Source organism: Parasteatoda tepidariorum, chromosome 9 (genome assembly GCF_043381705.1).
Source record: "Parasteatoda tepidariorum isolate YZ-2023 chromosome 9, CAS_Ptep_4.0, whole genome shotgun sequence".
Lineage (NCBI taxonomy): Eukaryota > Metazoa > Arthropoda > Arachnida > Araneae > Theridiidae > Parasteatoda > Parasteatoda tepidariorum.
This window is the reverse complement of record NC_092212.1, coordinates 85,084,596-85,108,729: the sequence shown is the minus strand read 5'-3', so window position 1 is coordinate 85,108,729 and position 24,134 is coordinate 85,084,596. Positions and strand designations below refer to the sequence as shown.

Below are 24,134 nucleotides of genomic sequence, written 5' to 3'. Positions count from 1 at the left end.
AATAATTTATATTTTGATATTTACATATATTTGGCAGAAGTCAAGCATCACTGGCTGCGGTCAGTGTGCGGGTGGGTGACCACTTGGATTCCCTGTGGCAGAATCGCGGCGACATGGCGACATTGTCGCAGAACTTTACAGAGTTCTTGCAGAAAGATTTTTCTTTTGGGAAGTAAAAAATTTTGGTTTGTTTTTCATCAGAAATTTCCACGCAAAATTCGAATCGCGCATTTAAATAATAACTTTTTGAAGTCCTCAACTAATGCCGTTATCGTTAATCCATTTTGATTGTATTTTCATCAGTTATTGACATTGATTTTCACGTGGCGTTTAGATGTCCGGATGTATTTCAGGTAGGTGATATGGGAAATTCGAATTGCGCATTTGATCATTTACTTTTTAAGGCAATCATTTTATCAATTTTTTGGGCATTTATTGCTTTTGATTTCGACATTGTTCTTAAAACCCGATATTTTTCATACGGTGTTATTTTCTACAACAATCAAATCTGAAAATGAAACATTGCATTTGATTAACACCCTTCTGAAGAGTCCGATTCGCGTGATTTCATCGTCGATCTGTTTTTCGTTTATTACTGCTACAGATTTCATTATGTTGAATTATTTTTTCAATGTGATGATGATTTGCAAAATGCGATAAAGGAAATAATTAGTGCGCCCTCCAACAATATGCGAGAATATTGCCCATAGATATTTTTTTTTAAACACAGCTTTTTAATTACTTTTAATTAGTAACATTCATCTTTGGTATTATTGAATGTACATTGCAGAAAGATATTAGTGCTAGAGAGTTTTGTCGCAGAAAGCCCGAAAAAATTCTGCCACTGGGCATGGATTAGTCTGCGTAGGGACCGAGGGTGTGCGGTATTTATCCTCGTTAAACTGTTCTACTGTAAAGTGCTCGACTTCGCGTGCAGGTCGCCGGGCTACCGAAGCGGGGGATGCCATCTCTTCTGCAGAGGATCAAAATTGTGATGGCATGTCATCGGATCTTCCTGAGGAATGTTTCGCAGACCGTCGCCAATAGCCTATTGTGAAGCTCTAGTGCGGCGTAAATTAACTACAACATATATTTGGCTACAAAAATAAATGTGATACATTGCTCTGGTCTCAGTGCATGCTAATCGTGCAATTTCTTTTTAATGAGTGATTTAGAGACTTTCCAACCCAAGTTTTCACAGGTTTTTTAATAATTTTTAGTAGTTCTATTCGTGGTGTAATTGCAGCCTGTAAGCAAAATCTCTGATTAGTTACACCATTTTTTAAAAAAAAAGATTAATGGATGAAAAACTCCAAAAAATATAATTCAAGTGAGTTTAATAAAATTAATGATAATAAATTGCGAAATTTGAAATCTAAAATTATTTCTTATTCGCTTAAGCTTAGGCCAAACATGACAAAAAATAATATTAAAGGTGCCAAACTTTTTAAATTCTTAATTTAGTAAAATTATCTAAGTTTAAAATAACATGGGACACTGAAGTAGGGACGCTGCGCGAAACCCAAACGATACTGCGTACTTCAGATAGCAAAACCATTTCCGGTAATCCTGACTTAAACTACGTCTGATCCCAAAACATAAAAGAAGGGTGGAAATAAACTTACAACAAAAAATATCAGTAGAGTAACTAGGGACTATAGAACTCTATTTTTATTTTTTTATTTTTGTTCTAGACAAAAATATCCGCGGTTTGAAATTAAGCTTATGAAGTAAAATATTTCAAAAATTGCGCTAAATATAAGATAAGTTTCAAACATTTCTAATATCACTTAAAAATGCATTCAAAGATGTTGTATTTACGAAAAAGTCAAAATATGTTTCCATACATTACAATAAGCTCAAGGCTTTAAAATCTCTTCGAGGAAAATAGCTTTTAAAAAAGGCTTAATCTACCACAAATATAAAATCAGAAGAACATTATCTAAATTATAGTTAAAAAAACATTAATTAAAAAATAGTTAATAAAGAACATTAAAAATTACTTACTAATCGAATGAAACACCACGACAAAGTTATCTTCTACAGTTGAAGAACATGCTAACAGAAGAACATCTGGTACAACTGAAATAAAAAATGTATTTTAGATTTTAGAATACTGAACATCAAAAAAGAAATAAAGATTTGCTTTGAAGTTGTGACGCAACAGATCAGTCACCAATAAGAAATAGAAACTGCTTTCCCCCATTTCTGCTTCCCCTTCTTCTCAATCGTAGTTTGAGGGAACGAGTTTTAAAATGCCAATTTTGAATTTCTACGAATCTCGTCCGATCCAACATTAAAAGTGAAATTTTTTACATCCACTAAGAAGACAAGGAAACTTCTGGATCAAGTATTGGGCGAAAGTTGCCTTCGTGGAGGACTTAGATCTGAGATATTTAACTACCAGCTATATAAAAAATGATTTTTAATTAATTTAAATGAAGAAAATTCAAAACTAACGGAAAAACAGACGAAACGCTTTTTGATCTTGTGAAGCGATTGCGAATACTTAATTCGAATTTACGTTTGAATTTTCGGTTTAGTTCTGGAAATATTTTGTTTTTAAAGTGTTTCTTTTGTAGGTTTTTTATGGGATATATTAAGAGGAGGGGATTAAAAAGGAGATATCTTCCTGAATTTTCAATTTCACATTTTCTAAATGCGAATTTTTGCAACGACCAAAACTAAGTTGTCGCTGTAATATCATAGAATCAACGTTGGTAGAGGGGAGTACGTGTTCCTTATAAAATCCAAAACTTCGGAATTTTTTCAATGTCTCATTCCCCCCTCTCCAAAAAAAAATACTAAATGTGCTAATTAATTAGTGCAGACGATATTTTAAGTTATGAAATCAAACACAAAGATATTTCTTTGAACAAACATATCCAATAACCAATAGTTTAAACATAAGAGCGGACTAGTTTTTGGATCTGAAAATCTTAATTTGACATTTTGAATATTTCACTATATGAAGAAAATTATTTAAGCGAAACGAAAAATGTTTGTTCTCAATTATTAAACTCGTTTATCCAAAGACATTCCAAACAATAATTATAATGATTTTTTTATAATAGTCGAAAAATTTTGAAATGTAAAGTATATCAAATTTTAGAAAGTGATGTTTAAACTTTCAAAAATTAAAGTATGCTATTCTAAATGACAAAACGCAAAATTTTGTCGAAATTTATGAAAATTAGGTGTTATCTGAATCGGTGAATTGAGTAATCGGTGAGTTATTCAATTTTAATAAGTCGAACATTTAAATAGTTGAATTTTTGTAAACTATTCAACCGATTTTCTTTTAAAAAATGTTCAACAGTTAAACAAAATAATAAAAAATGAAAATTATCAAAAAAATTCTTACATGAACTTATTTTTGGATAAACGGGTTTAATAATTGTGTTTGAGAAACCTATTTTTCAACTTAGTCCCATCGTTTTCTCCAAATCTATAGACTATTTCGATTTTGATTTTTTTCCTTATTTTTTTGAGACATAAGCTTTAAATAGCGGTAGATGATTTGATTTTTACTTCGAAATAATATAGCTAAGAAAAAAGTAATTCATAAATGAAATGAAATACAAGGATTTTAGAAAAAAATTACGTTTAATTTTTATTATTACATACAATAAGTGATATTTAATTTTTTTTTTATCGTTTTTGGATAGTGTATTTTTTATAGCGTATTTCTTCAAATTTTGGTCCTGAAACAGATTTTACTGCACTCAAATAATAAGATGAATAAGTCTTAAACTGCTTGCTTCAATTTAATTTTTTACCAATTTTTTTTTTCTTTTCCTTTTTCAGCTCGTTCTAGCTTCAAATTTTCTTTCCTTGTTACTTAATGTTAAATTTTGAAGATTTTAAAAAATTGTCACAGAAATTACGTAAGAGTTATATTACACATATAATCTATCTCTTCAAAATCTACAATCAACAAAAAGCAAATAGGGTGATTTGTTTGAGATCTCCAAGAAGCGCTGTCCTGCAATTTTATTTTATTTTATAACAGTCATTGAACAGCAGACACAATTTTGAGTTGACGTCTACCAATTTTCAACTCCGCAACTTTGACCCCAATCCAGAAGACAAGGGCCATGAAAATCATCCAGGGTTAGCCTGACGGCAAGGGGACTCGAACCCATGATAAGACAACCACTGAGAGGCAGCACTGCGATTTTTGTGAACCGAGAGCAGATTTCATATTAATCAAACACTGCTGGATTTCGAACCTGGGTGACTACATTAAATTTCTCGAAAAACGGCTGGACCACTAGTTTCTTTCTTTAGCCAAGAACGGAACGCTAAATTAGAATTTCAATGAAATAATAAAACAAAATTTATTTGCTTTTTCGAAATATGTAGTTTACCATACAAAAATACCAAATATATAAAAATCTCAATTTTGAACTTTTTTTGCTTGTTTGTTTTTACTTACGGTGATTCAGCTATTGACTGCAGAAAACGGATATAAAATATTTTCCGATTTACGTAACTTGAAAATTCGAATGTGCTTCCCTTTTACATTCCATATGTGAAATTCGCAACATTTTAGAAGTTGTAGATGTTATGCATGAAAATTTTATCCCACTCTACTAGAGTCATTTCATTTCAATATTCAACAAAGAAAACAATTATTACTTCAATATGATTGTTAACATGTGGATAGTTAAATATACATATCATATTTAACTATCCTATTATATTAACTATACTATTATATATCTAAAGACATTTGACTCACAATTTCAAGTAAATTGCTCCAAAAAGTATGTATTTGAACTCTATAAATTCATTCTTTTTGAGAAAAAACTTTCAGAACCAGAGTATTCAGTAAAAACCGCCTTTACTAGATATTTTTTTAATCCTTTTTAAAAAAAAATAGAAATGTAAATTAATATTAAAATGCAAAAAAAAAAAAAACTCCTTCAATATCGGAAAATTACAGAAGAGGAAGGTAAATGTAATAAACATTAAAAAAGGTTTAATTGTATATTGAAACTCTTAAGATGTTCTTAATGATTGTCCTTCTAATTCTCTCTATTTCCTCCTGNTTTTTTTTTTTTTTTTTTTTTTTTTTGTTCTAGACAAAAATATCCGCGGTTTGAAATGAAGCAAAATATTTCAAAAATTGCGCTAAGATAAGTTTCAAACATTTCTAATATCACTTAAAAAATGCATTCAAAGATGTATTTACGAAAAAGTCAAAATATGTTTCCATACATTACAATAAGCTCAAGGCTTTAAAATCTCTTCGAAGAAAACAGCTTTTAAAAAAGGCTAAATCTACCACAAATATAAAATCAGAACATTACATTTTAAAAAAAACATTAATTAAAAAATAGTTAATGAAGAACATTAAAAATTAAAGATTACTTACTAATCGAATGAAACACCACGCCAAAGTTATCTTCTACAGTTGAAGAACATGCTAACAGAAGAACATCTGGTACAACTGAAATAAAAAGTGTATTTCAGATTTTAGAATACTGAACATCAAAAAAGAAAGAAAGATTTGCTTTGAAGTTGTGACGCAACAGATCAGTCACCAATAAGAAATAGAAACTGCTTTTCCCCATTTCTGCTTCCCCTTCTTCTCAATCGTAGTTTGAGGGAACGAGTTTTAAAATGCCAATTTTGAATTTTTACGAATCTCGTCTGATCCAACATTAAAAGTGAAATTTTTTACATCCACTAAGAAGACAAGGAAACTTCTGGATCAAGTATTGGGCGAAAGTTGCCTTCGTGGAGGACTTAGATCTGAGATATTCAAACTACCAGCTATATAAAAAAATTGTTTTTTAATTAATTTAAATGAAGAAAATTCAAAACTAACGGAAAAACAGACAAAACGCTTTTTGATCTTGTGAAGCGATTGCGAATACTTAATTCGAATTTTTATATCGAATAATTAATTCGACAGTGTTTCTTTTGTAGGTTTTTTATGCGGTATATTGAGGGGAGGGGATTAAAAAGGAGATACCTTCCTGAATTTTTCAAACATAAACATTTTTTTCATTTAACATTTTCTAAATGCGAATTTTTGCAACGACCAAAACTAAGTTGTCGCTGTAATATGACAGAATCAACGTTGGTAGAGGGGGAGTACGTGTTCCTTATAAAATCCAAAACTTCGGAATTTTTTCTATGTCTAATTCCCCCCCCCCCAAAAAAAAAATCCTAAATATGCTAATTAATTAGTGCAGACGATATTTCAAGTTCAAAGACAAAGATATTTCTTTGAACAAACACCTATCCAATAACCAATATTTTAAACAGAAGAGCGGACTAGTTTTTGGATCTGAAAATCTTAATTTGACATTTTGAATATTTCACTATATGAAGAAAATTATTTAAGCGAAACGAAAAATTTTTGTTCTCAATTATTAAACTCGTTTATCCAAAGACATTCCAAACAATAATTATAATGATTTTTTTATTTTTTATTATTTAATAATAGTCGAAAAATTTTGAAATGTAAAGTATATCAAATTTAGAACTGTTGTTTAAATTTTCAAAATTAAAGTATGCTATTCTAAATGACAAAATGCAAAATTTTGACGAAATTTATGAAAATTAGGTGTTATCTGAATCGCTGAATTGAATAATCGGTGAGTTATTCAATTTTAATAAGTCGAACATTTAAATACTTAAATTTTTGTAAACTATTCAATTGATTTTCTTTTAAAAAATGTTCAACAGTTAAGTAAAATAATGAAAAATGAAAATTATCAAAAAAATTCTTACATGAACTTATTTTTGGATAAACGGGTTTAATAATTGTGTTTGAGAAACCTATTTTTCATCACGCTTTCTCCAAATCTATAGACTATTTCGATTTTGATTTTTTTCCTTATTTTTTTGAGACAAGCTTTAAATAGCGGTAGATGATTTGATTTTTACTTCGAAATAATATAGCTAAGAAAAAAGTAATTCATAAATGAAATGAAATGCAAGGATTTTAAAAAAAAATTTACGTTTAATTTTTATTATTACATACAATAAGTGATATATATTTTTTTTTTATCGTTTTTGGATAGTATATTTTTATTGCGTATTTCTTCAAATTTTGGTCCTGAAACAGATTTTACTGCACTCAAATAATAAGATGAATAAGTCTTAAACTGCTTGCTTCAATTTAATTTTTTACCTATTTTTTTTTCCTTTTTCAGCTCGTTCTAGCTTCAAATTTTCTTTCCTTGTTACTTAATGTTAAATTTTGAAGCTTTTAAAAAATTGTCACAGAAATTACGTAAAAGTTATATTACACATATAATCTATCTCTTCAAAATCTACAATCAACAAAAAGCAAATAGGGTGATTTGTTTGAGATCTCCATGAAGCGCTGTCCTGCAATTTTATTTTATTTTATAACAGTCATTGAACAGCAGACACAATTTTGAGTTGACGTCTACCAATTTTTAACTCCGCAACTTTGAACCCAATCCAAAAGACAAGGGCCATGAAAATCATCCAGGGTTAGCCTGACGGCAAGGGGACTCGAACCCATGATGAGACAACCACAGGGAATATTTTAAGTCAGCACTGTGATTTTTGTGAAACGAAAGCAGAGTTCATATTAACCAATCACTGCTGGATTTCGAACCTGGGTGACTACATTAAATTTCCAGAAAAACGGCTGGACCACTAGTTTCTTTCTTTAGCTAAGAACGGAAAGCTAAATTAGAATTTCAGTGAAATAATAAAACAAAATTTATTTGCTTTTTCGCAATATGTAGTTTACCAGACAAAAATACCAAATATATAAAGATCTCAGTTGTGAACTTTTTTTGTTTGTTTGTTTTTACTTACGGTGATTCAGCTATTGACTGCAGAATACGGATATAAAATATTTTTCGATTTACGTAACTTGAAATTGAAAATTCGAATGTGCTTCCCTTTTACATTCCATACATGAAATTTGTAACATTTTAGAAGTTGTAGGTATCATGCATGAATATTTTATCCCACTCTACTAGAGCCACTTCAATATTCAATTATTACTTCAATATGATTGTTAACATGTGGATAGTTAAATATACATATTATATTTAACTATCCCATTATATTAAACTATTATAAGACATTTGATTCACAATTTCAAGTAAATTGCTCCAAAAAGTATGTATTTGAACTCTATAAATTCATTCTTTTTGAGAAAAAGCTTTCAAAACCAGAGTATTCAGTAAAAACCGCCTTTACTAGATATTTTTTTAATCCTTTTTAAAAAAAAATAGAAATGTAAATTAATATTAAAATGCAAAAAAAAAAAAAACTCCTTCAATATCGGAAAATTACAGAAGAGGAAGGTAAATGTAATAAACATTAAAAAAGGTTTAATTGTATATTGAAACTCTTAAGATGTTCTTAATGATTGTCCTTCTAATTCTCTCTATTTCCTCCTGCAATCAAATCTGTCCTATTATTTATTACATGCGTTTTCCTTTTCTGTAATTGCCAGATTTCGACAAATTTTATCACTTAAACATTAATTCGCAATCATGTATCGTTTTTTTTTTTTTTTTCGTATTTGATAAGGATTAAAAAAATACATATTAAGGGCAGTTTTCGCAAAACACCCTGTATATTGTCAAATATTTTTAAACGTCTAAAATATAATGATGGTAATGATACTCAATTCAATATAATAAAATTTGTAGGTGTTTAAAAAAGACCGAATATCTGCAAAATATCCTAATGATATTATACATTGCATTGTTTGGAAATGCCATTAAAAAATATGAAGAAATTGTGTTCTCCTTGAGGTATCTCTAATGTCAGAACTGTTTGTCAATATTTTATTAATTTCTCTGCTATAAAGAATGTAACTTGACTAAAGAAGTTGAATTTTAGTTGATTACGGTTCAGGGTTGGAGTAATGCCAAGCATTTTTGGTTTATGCTATTAACTTTTTTAATAAACAATTTAAAAACATCCATTTTAGTTTCATAAATATGCTAATATAATAATAAAATATTAACTAAATATTTTAAACATGCTGGAATATTGTTTTAAAACTCCACTTAACAAGCAAATAAACACTAATCATCTAAATATTTCGCTAGTAGTGCCTGTAAAATAGTGATTAATATTTACAAATTTACATACCATTAGATATCACTTTTAATAAAGCTTAATAACTTACTTTATTTAGCTGCTTAGTAAATAGTTATTTTTTTATTTATGGAAGTTGAAATGAGCTATTTTAAAAACTATGAAACTTTGCCAAAATAACTTAAAATTAGGAAGTTAGGCTGATTTTTAAACTATTAAAATCCTAAAATGTATGTTATATTTTATGTGTGTTTAATAATAGCACTAGCTGCATCTTCAATATTTGTACTTGTGTAACTAATTGATAGTATTTAATTATTCTTCGTCGCCAATTAACACAATTTTTACATGGATTTATAGAAAAATAAAATAAAAATTTCTTCCAGTTAGAATTAGATATTTTCATAATTTTACAAACTTAAACATATGTTTTTAATAAATTATTCTAAATTATTCTTACCTAAAATAACCATATAAAAATTGAAAAACTATAATAAAAAACAGTTAATGCGTCTTAGCTATTCAATAACAGATAATAACTGATAATTATTTAATTTTCATCAAAATTTAATGTAAACACAAAAATTCATTGTTAAAAAAGAAATTTTTTTTAAAAAGCAAACTTCTTAGTAAAACGAAAAAAATCAGTTAAATCCTATTAAAGAAACAAATGAAAAGAAAAAAAACAATTGAGTAAACACAAAAAAACTATAATAAATGCAGCAGTGAAAATTGAAAAAAATCGCTTACTTGAAAATGAAATTTTTAAAAATATAAAGAATACATCGCCCTTGGAAGTAGATTACAAAACCCCTATTCATAAAAACAGATTCAACATTTTCAAACTACAATTCACCCACTCCTCCACTTCTCATCTAATAAAAAAAAAAGAAAAAAGTTTCAATTCTTCTTAAGCTTTCGAAGGTTGTTATAATCTTATACCTTATCCCCCCTTATTTCCGATTTGGATTGTTCCAACTAAAGTCGCCAATTCAAAATCTCCGATTGAATGTTCCGCGTCAATGTTTGAATTTAATGATACTTACTATTTTTACAAACTAGAATTTTCTAAAGTTTATTAAAATAAATTGCGAAATGCTTTACGATTTTAAAATATGCTGACATAAATCAAAACTCGAAGTATGTTTATTTCGCATTTCAATCACATAGACGAAAACATAATAATATGAAAAAACAACAATGAATTTACGAACGAAATAGACGAAAATCGTACACCTATCAAAATAAATTTTATATGGGTGTACGATTTTCGAAATTGTTTTCATTATCTCGTTTCTAAATAAAAACAATTCATCTATCCAAATTTCCAATGAAGTTTTTCTACAACATCATTTTATTACTACCTTTTAGTAAATTTGTTTCCATAATTGTGAGGATTGAAACTAGAACTCTCAAATCTCATTCGGAGCACCGCAGCTTATACTAGTTTTAATAGTTTATTACTACCTTTTAGTAAATTTGTTTCCATAATTGTGAGGATTGAAACTTGCGATCAAAAATTCATCAACTTCCCGATTGACTAGAACTCTCAAATCTCATTCGGAGCACCGCAGCTTATACTAGTTTTAATAGTTTCCTGTTTGCATTTATGACCAAAATGAGTTTAGAGTCAGTGAAAATTTGAACCAGTTTCCGACTGACTGAAGTGCTTAAATGTTATCTTAAACTTAATGCCTCATAACGATAATTAAGTACAAATTCACTTATTTTGCATTTTAATTTTATGTTGATATTTTGGATTCTAATTTTATATTGATATTTTTTGGATTCAAATTTTATGTAGATTTTTCATGATTGATATTTTTATATTATCTCCTTCATAGCTTATATAAAAAAAAATTCTGATTTAATAAATCAAAAGTCTTTCTTTCCTTGCTTAGATTTAATCAACAAAGAATATTAATTAATTTCGAAATAAATTGATGGATATCTATAACAAATTTCATTCATATCTTGAATGAAATTTGTACGTACTTTATGTACTTATGCGTACTCAAACGTACTTCATGCCTTTTATTTTAATTATTTAGGATTTTTGTTTTAATTTAAATAAAATATTTAGAAATTTTTTTTCTGTGATCGAACAAACCTTTTTTTTTTATATTTTTCTAGAATATTCATCCTTTAACAATATTTTCAGGCGATTTAAATAAAATACAAATTCAAAAAGTTCAGATTTCAAAAAATTAAAAATTTCTTTCCCCGCAAGATTAAGTAGTTAAAAAATATACAAGTAAATTTCAAAGAATTACTAAATTTACAAATTTAAATTGCACTGTTTTAGTAAATTGTGGTTAGAAAAATTACCTTTACTTCATCTTGAGAATTGCACTCATTTCTTGCCCACTTTGATAAATTTTTAAAGAGATTCACAATAATAGTTTAAAAATTAACTCAGAATAATACATTTAAAGTTAAATAAGATAAATTTATAACCAGTTTTTAAATAAAAAATATGACTTAACAAAACGTTTACCTATTTATTAAAATAAAAAAAAACCGCCCTACTCTTTCACAAATAAAATTTAATATGTTTATTTTTAACTTTTACATTTCGAACAAAAAAATAACTTATAAAAGAATTACCTTTTAGCCTGATGAGATCCTATGCTGAGTGCGTTGCTTCAAACAGACATTTTTTTACATCTACTACGTCAGGGGTGGCGAACCTTAATACACCAACGTGCCATTTTCTCTAAAAAATTACTTAATGAGGTCATAAACGTGCCGTCAAATAATTTTGACTTCGTGATTATTGGGAAAATAATAATACTAAATACTCAAAACTCTTTATTTACATTGAAAAAAATATATATATATTTTGCAATGTCTCAGTTATACACGTAATTCAACTTAAAGTAATATCAGTGTGACTTCTGTTGTTGCAGATTAGATGACCAATAACTTATATTAGGTTGTAAAATGTTAGTTTAAGCAGGACTGTTGATTTTTTTGCTAGTTATTTACTGTTAGCTTGTTTTTTGCGGTTATTAATTGTTTTTTTAGTATTAATTTTTAATTTTTTTATTAATAATTGTTTATTATTTTGTTTGTTTCTTGTGAATTTTAATTTAATTGTTACATATGCTTCATAGTGTAATAACATTTGTGTAATAACAATTCATAGTGTAACAACAATTGTGATCGGTGGAGTGCCCAAAATATTGTGTCGCGTGCCATAAATGGCACGCGTGCCATTGGTTCGCCATCCCTGGCCTAGGGCCTACGAAAGGTATAATCCGGCTCTGGTTAAACGAAAAGATATCAGATAAAAAAAAAAATTCAAATCTTTCGATTATTCAAACTGTTCATTTTAAGATTTGTCTTAGTATTTGTACAGTAAATATTCTGAAAACAAACATCCGAAATATCAGGATCAAAATTTGTGTTAGTAATGGTTAAAAAACAGAAAATGTATGTTTCAAAAAACTTAATACTGATATTATGCACCAAAAATGTATGGTGTTAAATTATATTAAATAAATAATACTGAAGTATGGCTTTTTATATTACAGACAAGCAAGGGGAGAAATCACTCTTAAAGATATGTTAAGTGTTTAATTGCATGTTGAGTGAAGTTGTTATGTAATATAAAGACATTACGTATTTAGTTTTATTATTGTATTTGCTTAGCATATTAGGGAATAAAAGGGCTAGTTTTGAATTGTTTATTGAAAACTTAACATTAACTAGATAGTTAAATGGAATGGTTGAATATTTGGGATACTTTGTAACAGTTATTTGCTAGGCAAACATAAGCTTTAAACTTTGTCAAATTTAAATCTTTCTAATGCATGTACTAAGTAGGGCTCAATGTAAACTGCGCTGGTTTAAATTTGGTTATTTTTGCTGTGTAAATTTATTTACAGACTTAGCATTAATTATGTGTTTTCACATGTTGATTTTTCTGATGGAAAGTTGATTTTTTNTATTTTATTTTATAACCGTCGTTGAACAGCCGACCCAATTTCATGGGTTTACGACTACTTACGTTCAACTCCGTAGCCTTGTAATTTTGAACCAATCCAGAAGACAAGGAAACTCCTGGATCAGTACCCCCAGAGGTATTGATTTGTTGTGGGAACATGGAGGACTTTGAGACTCGACAGATTTAACGTGCATCAGTCACCATTTACTACACGGGGAGTCTTCGGCCGGCGAGGATCGAACCCACGACCTCTTGGATATGGGCCCAGAGCCCTACCGACCAGGCTATCCCGGCCACGCATACTAGTTGTAGTTTATTCACGTCGCACTAGAGCTGCACAATGGGCTATTGGCGACGGTCTAGGAAACATCCCTGAGGATGATCCGAAGACACGCCATCACAATTTTGATCCTCTGCAGAGGGGATGGCACAACCGCTACGTTAGCCCGACAACCTGCACGCGAAGTTGAACACTTTACAGTAGCACAGTTTAACGAGGGCTATACCGCAGACCCTAGGTCCCTACGCAAACTAATCCAAGTGGTCGCACACTGACCGCAGTCAGTGATGCTTAACTTTAGTGATCTGCAGGGAACCGTGTCTTAACGATAAGTCCACTGCGGGACGAAATCAAGCATACAATGAGCTGTATAGAGTCTGATATTAACCACCACAATAAATTTCAGTGGACTTCCTGGACACATCTGCCGAATAGACCAACTCTTAACATCTAGAATCTTTAAACAAATTGAGTCCCGCACTGGATTGATCGTAAAGACACGGTTCCCAGTAGAATACCGAAGTCAAGCATCATTGGCTGCGGTCAGTTTGCGAAGGGTCCGAGGGTGTGTAGTATCTGTCCTCGTTAAACTGTTCTACCGTAAAGTGCTCGACTTCCCGTGCAGGTTACCGAAGCGGGGGTGCCATCCCCTCTGCAGAGGATCAGAATTGTGATGGCATGTCTTCGAATCATTCTCAGGGATGTTTCCGTCGCCCATTACCATAGCCCATTGTGCAGCTTCAGTGCGACGTAAATAAAGTACCAACCTTTAAGACCCTGAACAACATGCAGGCCCAGAAAATAAGTTGACTTAACTACATTAATGAGGATTTCAAAGCACTTAAAGGAATCGAATACCATGGCGAGGAAGAGTAGAATCTAAAAATTCGTAAATCCTTGGCCCACAAGGAACTGTCAAAGAATCTTACAAGCCACTCACGTTGAAACAAAACAAACTTTTCTTAATTTTTACTGAAAAATTCATCACTAGTTTATTTAGGGAGACATTTTAGTTTGATAAGAAACATAAATAGCATTTGATAAATCTCACTATTTAGCGGAGTTCTTTAAAAAAAGATCCTTTTCAAATGATTATTAAGAATGCATCCAATTTCTGTTAGTATGTGTCATATTTATAAAAGTTAATTTCATAATGTTAACCCATTATATGCCATGAAACATTTTCAGTCCTTTTAGGTAGGTAGGAAGGTACTTTATTTACGTCATACTATGACCGCTGCACAATGGGCTATTGGCGACAGTCTGGGAAACATCCCTGAGGATGATCCGAAGACACGCCATTCCAATTTTGATCCTCTGCAGAAGGGATAGCTCTCCTGCTTTGGTAGTCCGCCGTCCTGTGCGCGAAGTAGAGCACTTTACGGTAGAACAGCTTAACGAGGACCAATACCGAGCAACCTCGTACCCTACGCAGGCTGATCCAAGTGGTCACCCACCCGCTTACTGACCGCAGTCAGTGATGCTTGACTTCGGTGTTCTACTGGGAACCGTGTCCTTACGATAAGTCAGTCTACTGTGGGACTTATTCTGTTAGGAAAAAAAAATAAACTAAAGTTCAGTAAAACACATTAGCTCAGACCTTTGCTTGTTACGAAATTAAAGTAATCCAAATTTTCTAGATTTAAACTAAATCTGTTTCTTGATAGGTTGTTGTTCATTTATGTCGCACTAGAGCTGCACAATGGGCTTTTGGCGACGGCCTGGGAAACATCCCGGAGGATGATCCGAAGACATGCCATCACAATTTTGATCATCCGCAGAGGGTCCGCGAAGTCGAGCACTTTACGGTAGAACAGGACTAATACCGCACACCCTCGGTCCCTACGCAGACTGATCCAAGTGGTCACCCACCCGCACACTGACCGCAGCCAGTGATGCTTGACTTCGGTGATGTGCTGGGAACCGTGTCTTAACGATCAGTCCATTGCGGGATGCGAAATTTTCGAACTGTACGAAAACTGACAATAGTAAACCAGTGTTTAACTTTTAATTTAAATTATACTGATCTACTCTTGGATGAATGTTCTTACAGGAAGTGCACTGTTAATACTCTTTAATAATTTCAATCTAATTAACTGAACTACTGTTTAATAATTTCAATCTAAGTATGAAAATTGAATTAAACAAAAATGAAGACCATAATTTAAATAAAATAAGTCAAAATGTAAAAGTGCTATAAGCAGCTAAAACTAAAATTGTCTTAAATGATGTAAATTTTCATAGTTGGCAAACGGAAAGTGATTTTTAGCCATCTTTCGATGCTACGTTTCATTGCCCAATTTGTTTGTAGAAAAACTGAAATTAATTTTATCGTAATTTAATTTACCTGGAAACAAAAACAAAACCTAAAAGTTTTTTTAAACAGAAATTAATAGATCTCACCATATCAAATCAACATATTCTTCCGAATCTCCAGTTAGTTAAATCGCTTATCTCATGGACTTCCAAGTTAAGGGATGCAACACAGAACAAGTATAAAAGCAATTAATTTTCAGAATTTCTTGTAGTAAAGAGGGAAAACAAGAAAAAAGGCTGTTGTAAAATTAATAATTTAAATGAAGTTAAATATTTTTATATTTACCAATTGAATTTCTTTTTTTAATATACATATAAATTGAAGAGCAATTCGCGATTGTAACGCTCGAATGCACCATCTGGTGAGACCGGTTCCATGCTTTTGGCCCTTCTCCGATCCCTCTCTTCAGTTGTATAGGAATATACTACGATATTTTTCCTTTTTAATTAATAATTTATTTATAAATTTCCATGATGCTTTCTTTTAGTACTATGGTTAATTTAATTTTCAGTTCCATATAGTTTCTCAACTTAAAAGATTTCAATTTTTATGAAAAATCAAGACAGAAACTAACGCACCTCTTTCTTCTAAGTCTCTCCAAGCGATAATGGTCAAAGCATGTCAAGTGTTAACATAGGTAGAGAGTTCTGCTCTACTCCACCTGTAGCCATTTCGAACGTCAATTAGGAAACTATATTTGAGCATATGTATTATGAACAAGAAACCCAAGTACTTACCGAGTCCTAATTATAATGCTTGTCAAGAAGTTACTTCTCAAAAGTTCATAAACTGTTGAAGCTCATTCATGGAAACTTTTAAGAACATCCAGACTGTGGCCTTCATCTCAAAGAGCTTACTTAAAATGATATTGAACCAGGAAATTTAATGAACACGATCTCAAGTAAATAACACTATCATAACTTTAGACAGACTTTCATAAGTGCCACAATATTTCAAATTATGGGTCACAAAAACAGCATCAATTCATTTTTATCGTTCAAAGGGATGAATGGTTTTCAATTACAGCCAATAAACGTTTCTTAAAACATCACAAAATTCTTTTCCTTCAACAGTACTCAAGTTTATATTAAAATCACAGTAAAGGCAGATGAATAAGTTAATCATAAGAGTAATTATGTAAAAACATCAAAAATGCATGCTGGTAAATTGAAGAAAAATAGCCAGAAAAATAGTTACTCAAAGAAGTTCCAAAATTACCGTTTACTTTTCCCCCCCTCGAAATTCGCGATCGCAAGGCTTGAATACGCCCTCTAGCGGGGTGGATATTTTCAGACTACTATTTATTAAGTTTTTATTTAGTTCTATCAATATCATTTGTAGAGGAGGACACTTTTTTTTTCAGCAGCAAAATTTTCCAAACCAAAAGGCAAAGGTTAAGATAATCTGGTTGGTAGGGCGCTGGGCCCATGTCCAAGACTTCCCGCGTAGCTGTGTTTTGTGTGCTGCTATGCAAGTTTTAATACCAACCTTTTTAAAGTTTTATATCTTTGCAATTAGATATCTGTTGCACATTATTTGTTTAATACATAGGTGCACATTAAAGTTATTATAGCCCAAATTTGTATTATTTATTTAATATTTTTAAAAATATTATTAATAACAATTAAATATTTTTAAAAAATCTACTTCTTATTTTAATTTGTAATTCAATACTTTTGTTTGGTACAACTTATTAAAAATCTGACAGTAATATTTAATGTTCTTTCAAACATAAAAAAGTCCTTCATAAAATTTTGATAAAGTTGTGGCACGCCCATGGATCCTAAAGCGGTAGGATATCCAGCTCGCGCTTAAAAAACCGAAGCAGCTCTTTTTCACCCTCCCAAACAACTTTGTACCTAGCTACAGAACTCCGCCTAACGGCCAGAGTAAAAGCTCTGTCAAAAACAAGTTCTGGGGGTGGGGGTGGGGGGGGAGAAGAGTCTCCGTCTCTCTCCTCATCACGAGATGATAAATAATTTTAAGTACTGTAAAAACGTTTAAAGAAATAGTCCGTTTCATTTAAATAATAGATAATCTGTTGTTTTTCTTTTTTAACGTAATTGATTTTATTGATTTTTCAGTGATTTCAAAAAATTTACGTAAGATAAAGCAGGCCAATATATTTTTTAAGATACATTGATGATTATTTTATAGAAATTTTTTGAAACGAACCTATAAAATTATCTGCCAATTTCATTTTTATTATTTCAGACAAGTCAAAATTATTATTAAATATTGCTTGGTTTTTATTTTTGAGACTTTGTTTTATAGTGATGTTGTAGTATTTTCTCAGGGCTAAACATACATCATGCAAAAGCAAACATTTATTAATTTAGTTTTTTGGTAAAAGAGAAGTTATCTTTCAGACATTATTGCCTTTTTTTACATTTTTCTAAAACAAATTCACAAAGTTAAATACGATTTTAGTAGTTCAAAAATTAATCAAACGTAAAATAAAAATTAATTTTCAAATTCAATTGGATAGCTATTGATTTTAATTAATTGAATGTTAAACTTTGAAAGAACTGTATTAAAACTGATTTTCTCTTAATACTTTTTAAATAAAAATTATGCTTTTATTGTCCTTTTTGATGCAATTTTTTAGTAAACTCTGCCTCTGTTCAAATAGTTAATTTTAGAAACTTTAACAACTGTTAATAAACTACATTGTCAAAAAAATAATAATAAATTTCTGTATAAAAAAAGGCAAGCATAAAAAGTTTAGGAAAACATGACTGAAACAATTAAATACCTTTAACAATAATTTAAAAAAAAAAAAGAAATATCAATCTTTAAATTTGGACTAATATGCTGGATAACTACAAATTAATAGAAAAAAAAAGTCATACCATGGCAATTATCATCGGAAGAACACTCTTGCTTCTGCTTCATTAACTCTTGGCCAAATATGACTGACCCCAAAGAGCTGCATAGTTTTACTAACATCAGCTTCAATGGAGTCAATTATTTAGCAATACATTTTTTGACGACTCAAAGGATGATACTTCACACACTATTCATAAGGAAAAAACGCTCTAGGATCCAAAACATTTAAAGTAATTTCAAATAAACTTAATTATGTATTTTAAACTAAGTCAAAGAGCAAGCTTTGGGTTATATAATTATACCTCACACTTATATAAGTACAATTTACAAATTCTAGCACAAGAAAGAATAAATTAATTCACCACACTATAATTTCTTCATCTTTAGAGATCACTAGCTATAAAAATAATTAATACTTCAAACATGAAATCTATGAATGGCAAAAAATAGAAAATATTAAAGTTCCAGGGCAATGTCAGAAAAATCTAAAGAAGCAAAGAAAACTGCAGGTTAATATATCCTATTACAATTTATTCTTCACCTTTAGGAAGCACTGGCTATAAAAATAAACAATTATATTTATTTAATTTAAGAAATATAAGTTAATCACTAAAATATATCTTTAGAGAATTAATTAATAAGTCAAACATGACATGTAAGAAAATAAGAAAAAAAAAAAGATCCTGATAAAAGCCGAAAAAGAAATCACCTGTAAAGACCCCCAGGTGCAAACGAAAATTGATTAATACTTGAAACATAAAATTCATAAAAGGCAAAAAATAATAATAATAAATAAATTACTTATGCCAGAAAAAAATTTATACACCCTATTACAATCTCAACTTTATCTTAAGAGTAGATATAAATTAAAACCAGTAAATATGTTAAACAAGAAATTTATGAAGTTCAAAATAATCATGAAATGTAAAATGTCCAGGCAAATGCCAGAAATTTTTTTTAACAGATTACATTACAATTTCTTTTTCATGTTTAGAAACCATTAGCTATAAATTAAAATTAATAAACACTTCAATTAATAAACACCCAAAAAGATGAAATAACACATTGTTTCTATTATCACAGAAGCAGAATACATGAATTGACATGAAACATTCATATTATATCCTAACGATTGACATATCATTACATAGCCCAAAATAAAACTAACATGAAACTTACCCAGCCAGGTAATGAAACTTGATAATGAGCCTCAATTTAATCTTCACCAAAATGCAAAGCACAAACACGATCAGTGAGCTTAAGCATCCTATCGGCACGAGGAATTGCTTTTTGCCACTTTTTTGTTTTAAGAAAATAAATATCCTTAAAAAAACTAATACAAATAAAGTGAGGTATTTATATCTACACAACTCAGAAAATATGCATTATGAAATCTCTTTCGATAGGTACATTAAAAAAAATTAACATTAATTTGTGATTAAAAAATTATTTAATTTCTAAATACTGGCAAAGAAGTCATACAATGGCAAACAAATACTTTGTCATTCAAACAAGTAAAATTATATCTGATATGAGTTAATAATAATATTACTTTGAAGAAAGAATGATAATGTAAAGTAAATATTGTTACACAGATATTTCATTAAATTATATAGAACATCAACTCTATCTTTAATTACTAAAAATCTTAATAATCAGTAATAATCTCTGCTATAACAACAGAAACTCTAAAAGTAATACACAATAGATGAAAAAGATATAGTTCTTATAACAAACATACAATGTAGTATTCTTTAATGAATAACATTATCACATATTATTGAACAATTATTCTTTTAACATACACTATATCTGATTCATCATCGTAAATTAGAATCTGCATTTCTTAAATAAAACAGAATTAATTAAAATCAATGTCATTATAAACAGATCTGCTAAGTTGTTTAGGACTCTTTCCCATTTTTGCAGTGGTTTCCTTTATTTTATTTCTAATCGTCATTTATTATTTGATACTTAGAACACATGAAGGAGACCAGGGGTGTTAGCCCTAATCATTGACCCATCGTGGGCTTCACAAAGCAATATGCAAAACTGATAAATTTTCCATATTTCAAATGCTTTATGTAAATGTGGGAAGACATGAAAAATTGAGAGGGGACACATTATGAAAATTTTTTGGTTTACGATTATCACAGTAAAACTCCGTAGCCTTGTCAGTGTGAACCCAATCAAGAAGACAAGGAAACTTCAGAATCAAGCATTGGGACAGTATAATCTTCATAGAGGACCTTTTAATGGAACTAATGTGAACTTGAATTATGTCCGATTGTTACTCCAACAGCAAGTGAATTCTAACTCATGATATGATTTTCACCACGTTCAACAAATGAGAATAATGTCACCACTGTGGTACTTTTGATTATTGCCATAAATGGAGAGAAAAATACCTGCTATGGTTAGTGCAAAGGCAAAAAGGATTCTAACCCACTGAGGATATTTTATGTCAGCAATGAAATGGATAGAGCAGAAATCAAATTGAAACACATAATGGAAAATAGTTGACTTACACATGAAACCTGGGAGGTCGTGGGGGCAGCTGTGGTCGGACCAGTCTGTATATTGGATGCGCCATAGAGGTCTCTGCTGGTGTGAGATGACATGAGATAATGAGAGAGAACACGTTGTGTAGGTGGAAGATGACATGCTGAAGTTCCTTGTGATTTGGAACTAAAAAGAGATAGAAAGAATGAGAAAAAAAAACAGCACTGTACTATAATATGATTTCAAATTTTTAACAAATTAAACTAAAATAAAAATACCAATTTCCAAGAATTATTATATTAAATAAAATTGCATAAGTTTAAAACTATTTTGCATAAGTATATTGCGTAGTTTCACTTTTTTACTGTTAGTTGTTTTAAAATGTCATTACTTCATGAACTCTCAATTGGAATCATTTCTTACAAAGTGAAGAGAAGATTTATAATTCTGTTTGTAGTTAAATTAACATATTTTTTTAATGAAAGGGCAATACTTTTTTAATTTAAAAGTCTTGCTGATTTAAAAACCAACTAAACGTTAAAAAATATATAAATTTGAAGATGATCCCTCAGTACATTTTAGAAAGTCTGTCCTTGATGAATTGTTAACTGAATTAAAATAATTTTAAATAAACTACATACAGAGATCAAGTCAAATTTTCGAAACCACTAATCTTCATCCTACAAGATTTGATTTCAGCTTTTTTAAAAAAATGGTAAGAAAGAATATGACCCCCAATTCTCCATTATGAAATTTCATGATAGGAAAATTTATTTACTTGCACTAGAGACTTAAGCGATGGAGTCCTAGATTACTTAAGTAGAATTTGTGGAGAGTCTCCCAGTTTAATATATAAAGTTTTTGCAGTTTTATAACTGTTAATTGAGTAATATGAAGTAAATCTGATAAAAAAAATGGAATTCTACAGATTCGTGGAACATTGGCATGTCTGATGCTCAGCAGTCACGTGTAGAACAAGATCCTTTTGGTGGCGGCGATCGTTTTAAATTAATTAGTGGATTCATACAGTGCAAGTAAAAATATGCTTAAAACTACTTACATCATTGTAGTTTTAAGCATATTTTTGGTTGTTGCAGATACATATTAATTAGGATGTGATATAGTGATAATTATCTCAGAGAAATGAATAAAATTGTTTAAGAAAAATTTGGATTTATTAAGTAAATCTTAGTAGATTAAAAATGGCCATATTTAAAATATAAAAATAAAGGAAAAACCCTTAAAGGGATCAAGCAAAATTATTCTGTTAAGAGTGATATTCAATGGTGGGGACTGGGAGACCCAGGAGGGTACTCCCAGTCGACAAAAATTGCTAATTGAAAGTGAATGAATTGCTAAGTGAAAAATTGCTAAATGAAAGTGAATGAATTCCCACTGTAATTTTCCACTGACTCTCTGTTTTGCAGCAGTTATCTATTGATTATACAAATTTTGATGTTTTTAATACAATGTTAATGAGACACATGAATTTCGAATTCAATTTAACACTTTTAAACACACTTAGTTCCCAACTATTGCATCCTTAATACACATAATTTTTCGAACACTTCCTCAAAATTTTTAAATTTGGACGTTATTGCAATACCCAAATTGAGTCATTTCTTTCTGATGCATGCTTAATTTGGGACAAATCTATCGTAAATCTAAGTGGGTTTGTTGATCATAACTTCGCTGCTTATCTATCATTTACTTTTTTAGCCATTTCTATGTTATTTCCCCTCTTTTTTTTTTCCTTATAAAAAAAAACTTCAATATTTTTAATATGATTCTCAAATTTTAAATCTCTTCCATCATACATTCACATCATTTACTGATAGTTTTTCTGTAGTTATCCTCATGTTTTTGACTATTTCTTTCTACATAGCTTTGCATAGGTTAATGTTTATAATACAATGTTATTACGACACACAACTTTCGAATGCGAGTTATCACTTCCTTAAGAACTTGAGAAAATAAAAAATTCTGTTACTCATTAAAAAAAAATCTTGAGTTTTTCTGGACTTTCATTACCCTTTTTAAAATCTAAGACTCTCGTGATTGGTACACACGGAGTTCTTTATATGTCAAAAAGGAGATTATTATTACAGGGGTGATTGTGAGCCCAAGTCAAAATTCCGGAAAATTCATTGTTAAAAAAAAAAAAAAAAGAACAGTTTAATTGAAAAATTAGCAAAAAATTTAAACAAGGTTTTTTTTCTCCTTTTTCTCAATATTTCTTAGTTCACTTGAAAATATTTAAAATTTTACACATACCTATACCATTTACACTTACCTGGAGAAGTAATTAAAATTTACATATATGTCTTTCTTTCTTGAGTTTACGATTATAACAACTATTTACTGATAAAAAATGAAAATTAATCATGAATATGAGCTTATAAAGTATCTCTCTGGCTCTCCCTTACAAACAAATAAAATAAACTGTGTTTTTAAGTTCCACCTTTGAAAATTTGATTTCCGGAAACTTCTGTGATCAATGATTTTTTTAAACGTCTGGACCTTCGTTCTCCGGAAACTTCCGGATCACTGTTAGTGAAAATTCCGGAAATCCGGAGCACAATCAGCCCTGTTATTATCACTATATTTTAAAATTACAGATTTTAAATAGAAAAGATTACACTAAGAATATAGGATTAATTCAGAAAAAGTAGATAGTTAATCATTATTTACTAGAACAGAGAGATCAAAGAGCAAAAATCAGGGTTGGCTTTTTGCTGGCAGAAACTGGTTATAACCGGTAAAAACTGGCAGAAAATAGAAGTGTTAATCCGTTAGTTATAAACTAATAAAATGTATAGGAATTGAAATAATTTAAAAAAAGACGCAAAATTTGAATCATTAATTTTTTTTAAACATCGAAAGGTTAATTTAAACCAATCAATATTTTAATAATTATTTTTGAAATACAAAGCCCAAAAAGCTGAGAAATCCTTTCTCTTATGTAGAAAATATTAAGATATTTCAGTATCTGACAAAATATTTCGAGACTAACTAATTCTACTGTACTTAAATAACAAATTATACGGATTTTTCTCTTAAGCCTCCTTTCACCTGCAAAGGTCCTGAAAAGTAAAGGAAAGTTCTGATATTTCAAAATATGTATTTTCTTTTGAAGAAATGCGCCTACCCATCCAAGTAGAATTTCGCCTGATGAGAAATTGTGGATTGAATTCAATTCAGGG

At 29.9% G+C, this 24,134-nt stretch overlaps 1 protein-coding gene across 1 annotated transcript in view; it reads right to left on the bottom strand.

Annotated features, from left to right (window-relative positions):
• Positions 1 to 476: 476 nt before the first annotated feature.
• Positions 477 to 24,134, bottom strand: part of LOC107456428 (tyrosine-protein phosphatase non-receptor type 14-like) — a 59,217-nt gene continuing 35,559 nt past the window's right edge. The window contains exons 14-17 of the mRNA XM_071185893.1: positions 20,958 to 21,117; positions 5,381 to 5,455; positions 2,008 to 2,082; positions 477 to 508 (exon numbers count right to left, since the gene is read on the bottom strand). Of these exons, the coding sequence (XP_071041994.1) occupies positions 477 to 508; positions 2,008 to 2,082; positions 5,381 to 5,455; positions 20,958 to 21,117 (342 nt within the window). The remainder of the gene's footprint in view (positions 509 to 2,007; positions 2,083 to 5,380; positions 5,456 to 20,957; positions 21,118 to 24,134) is intronic.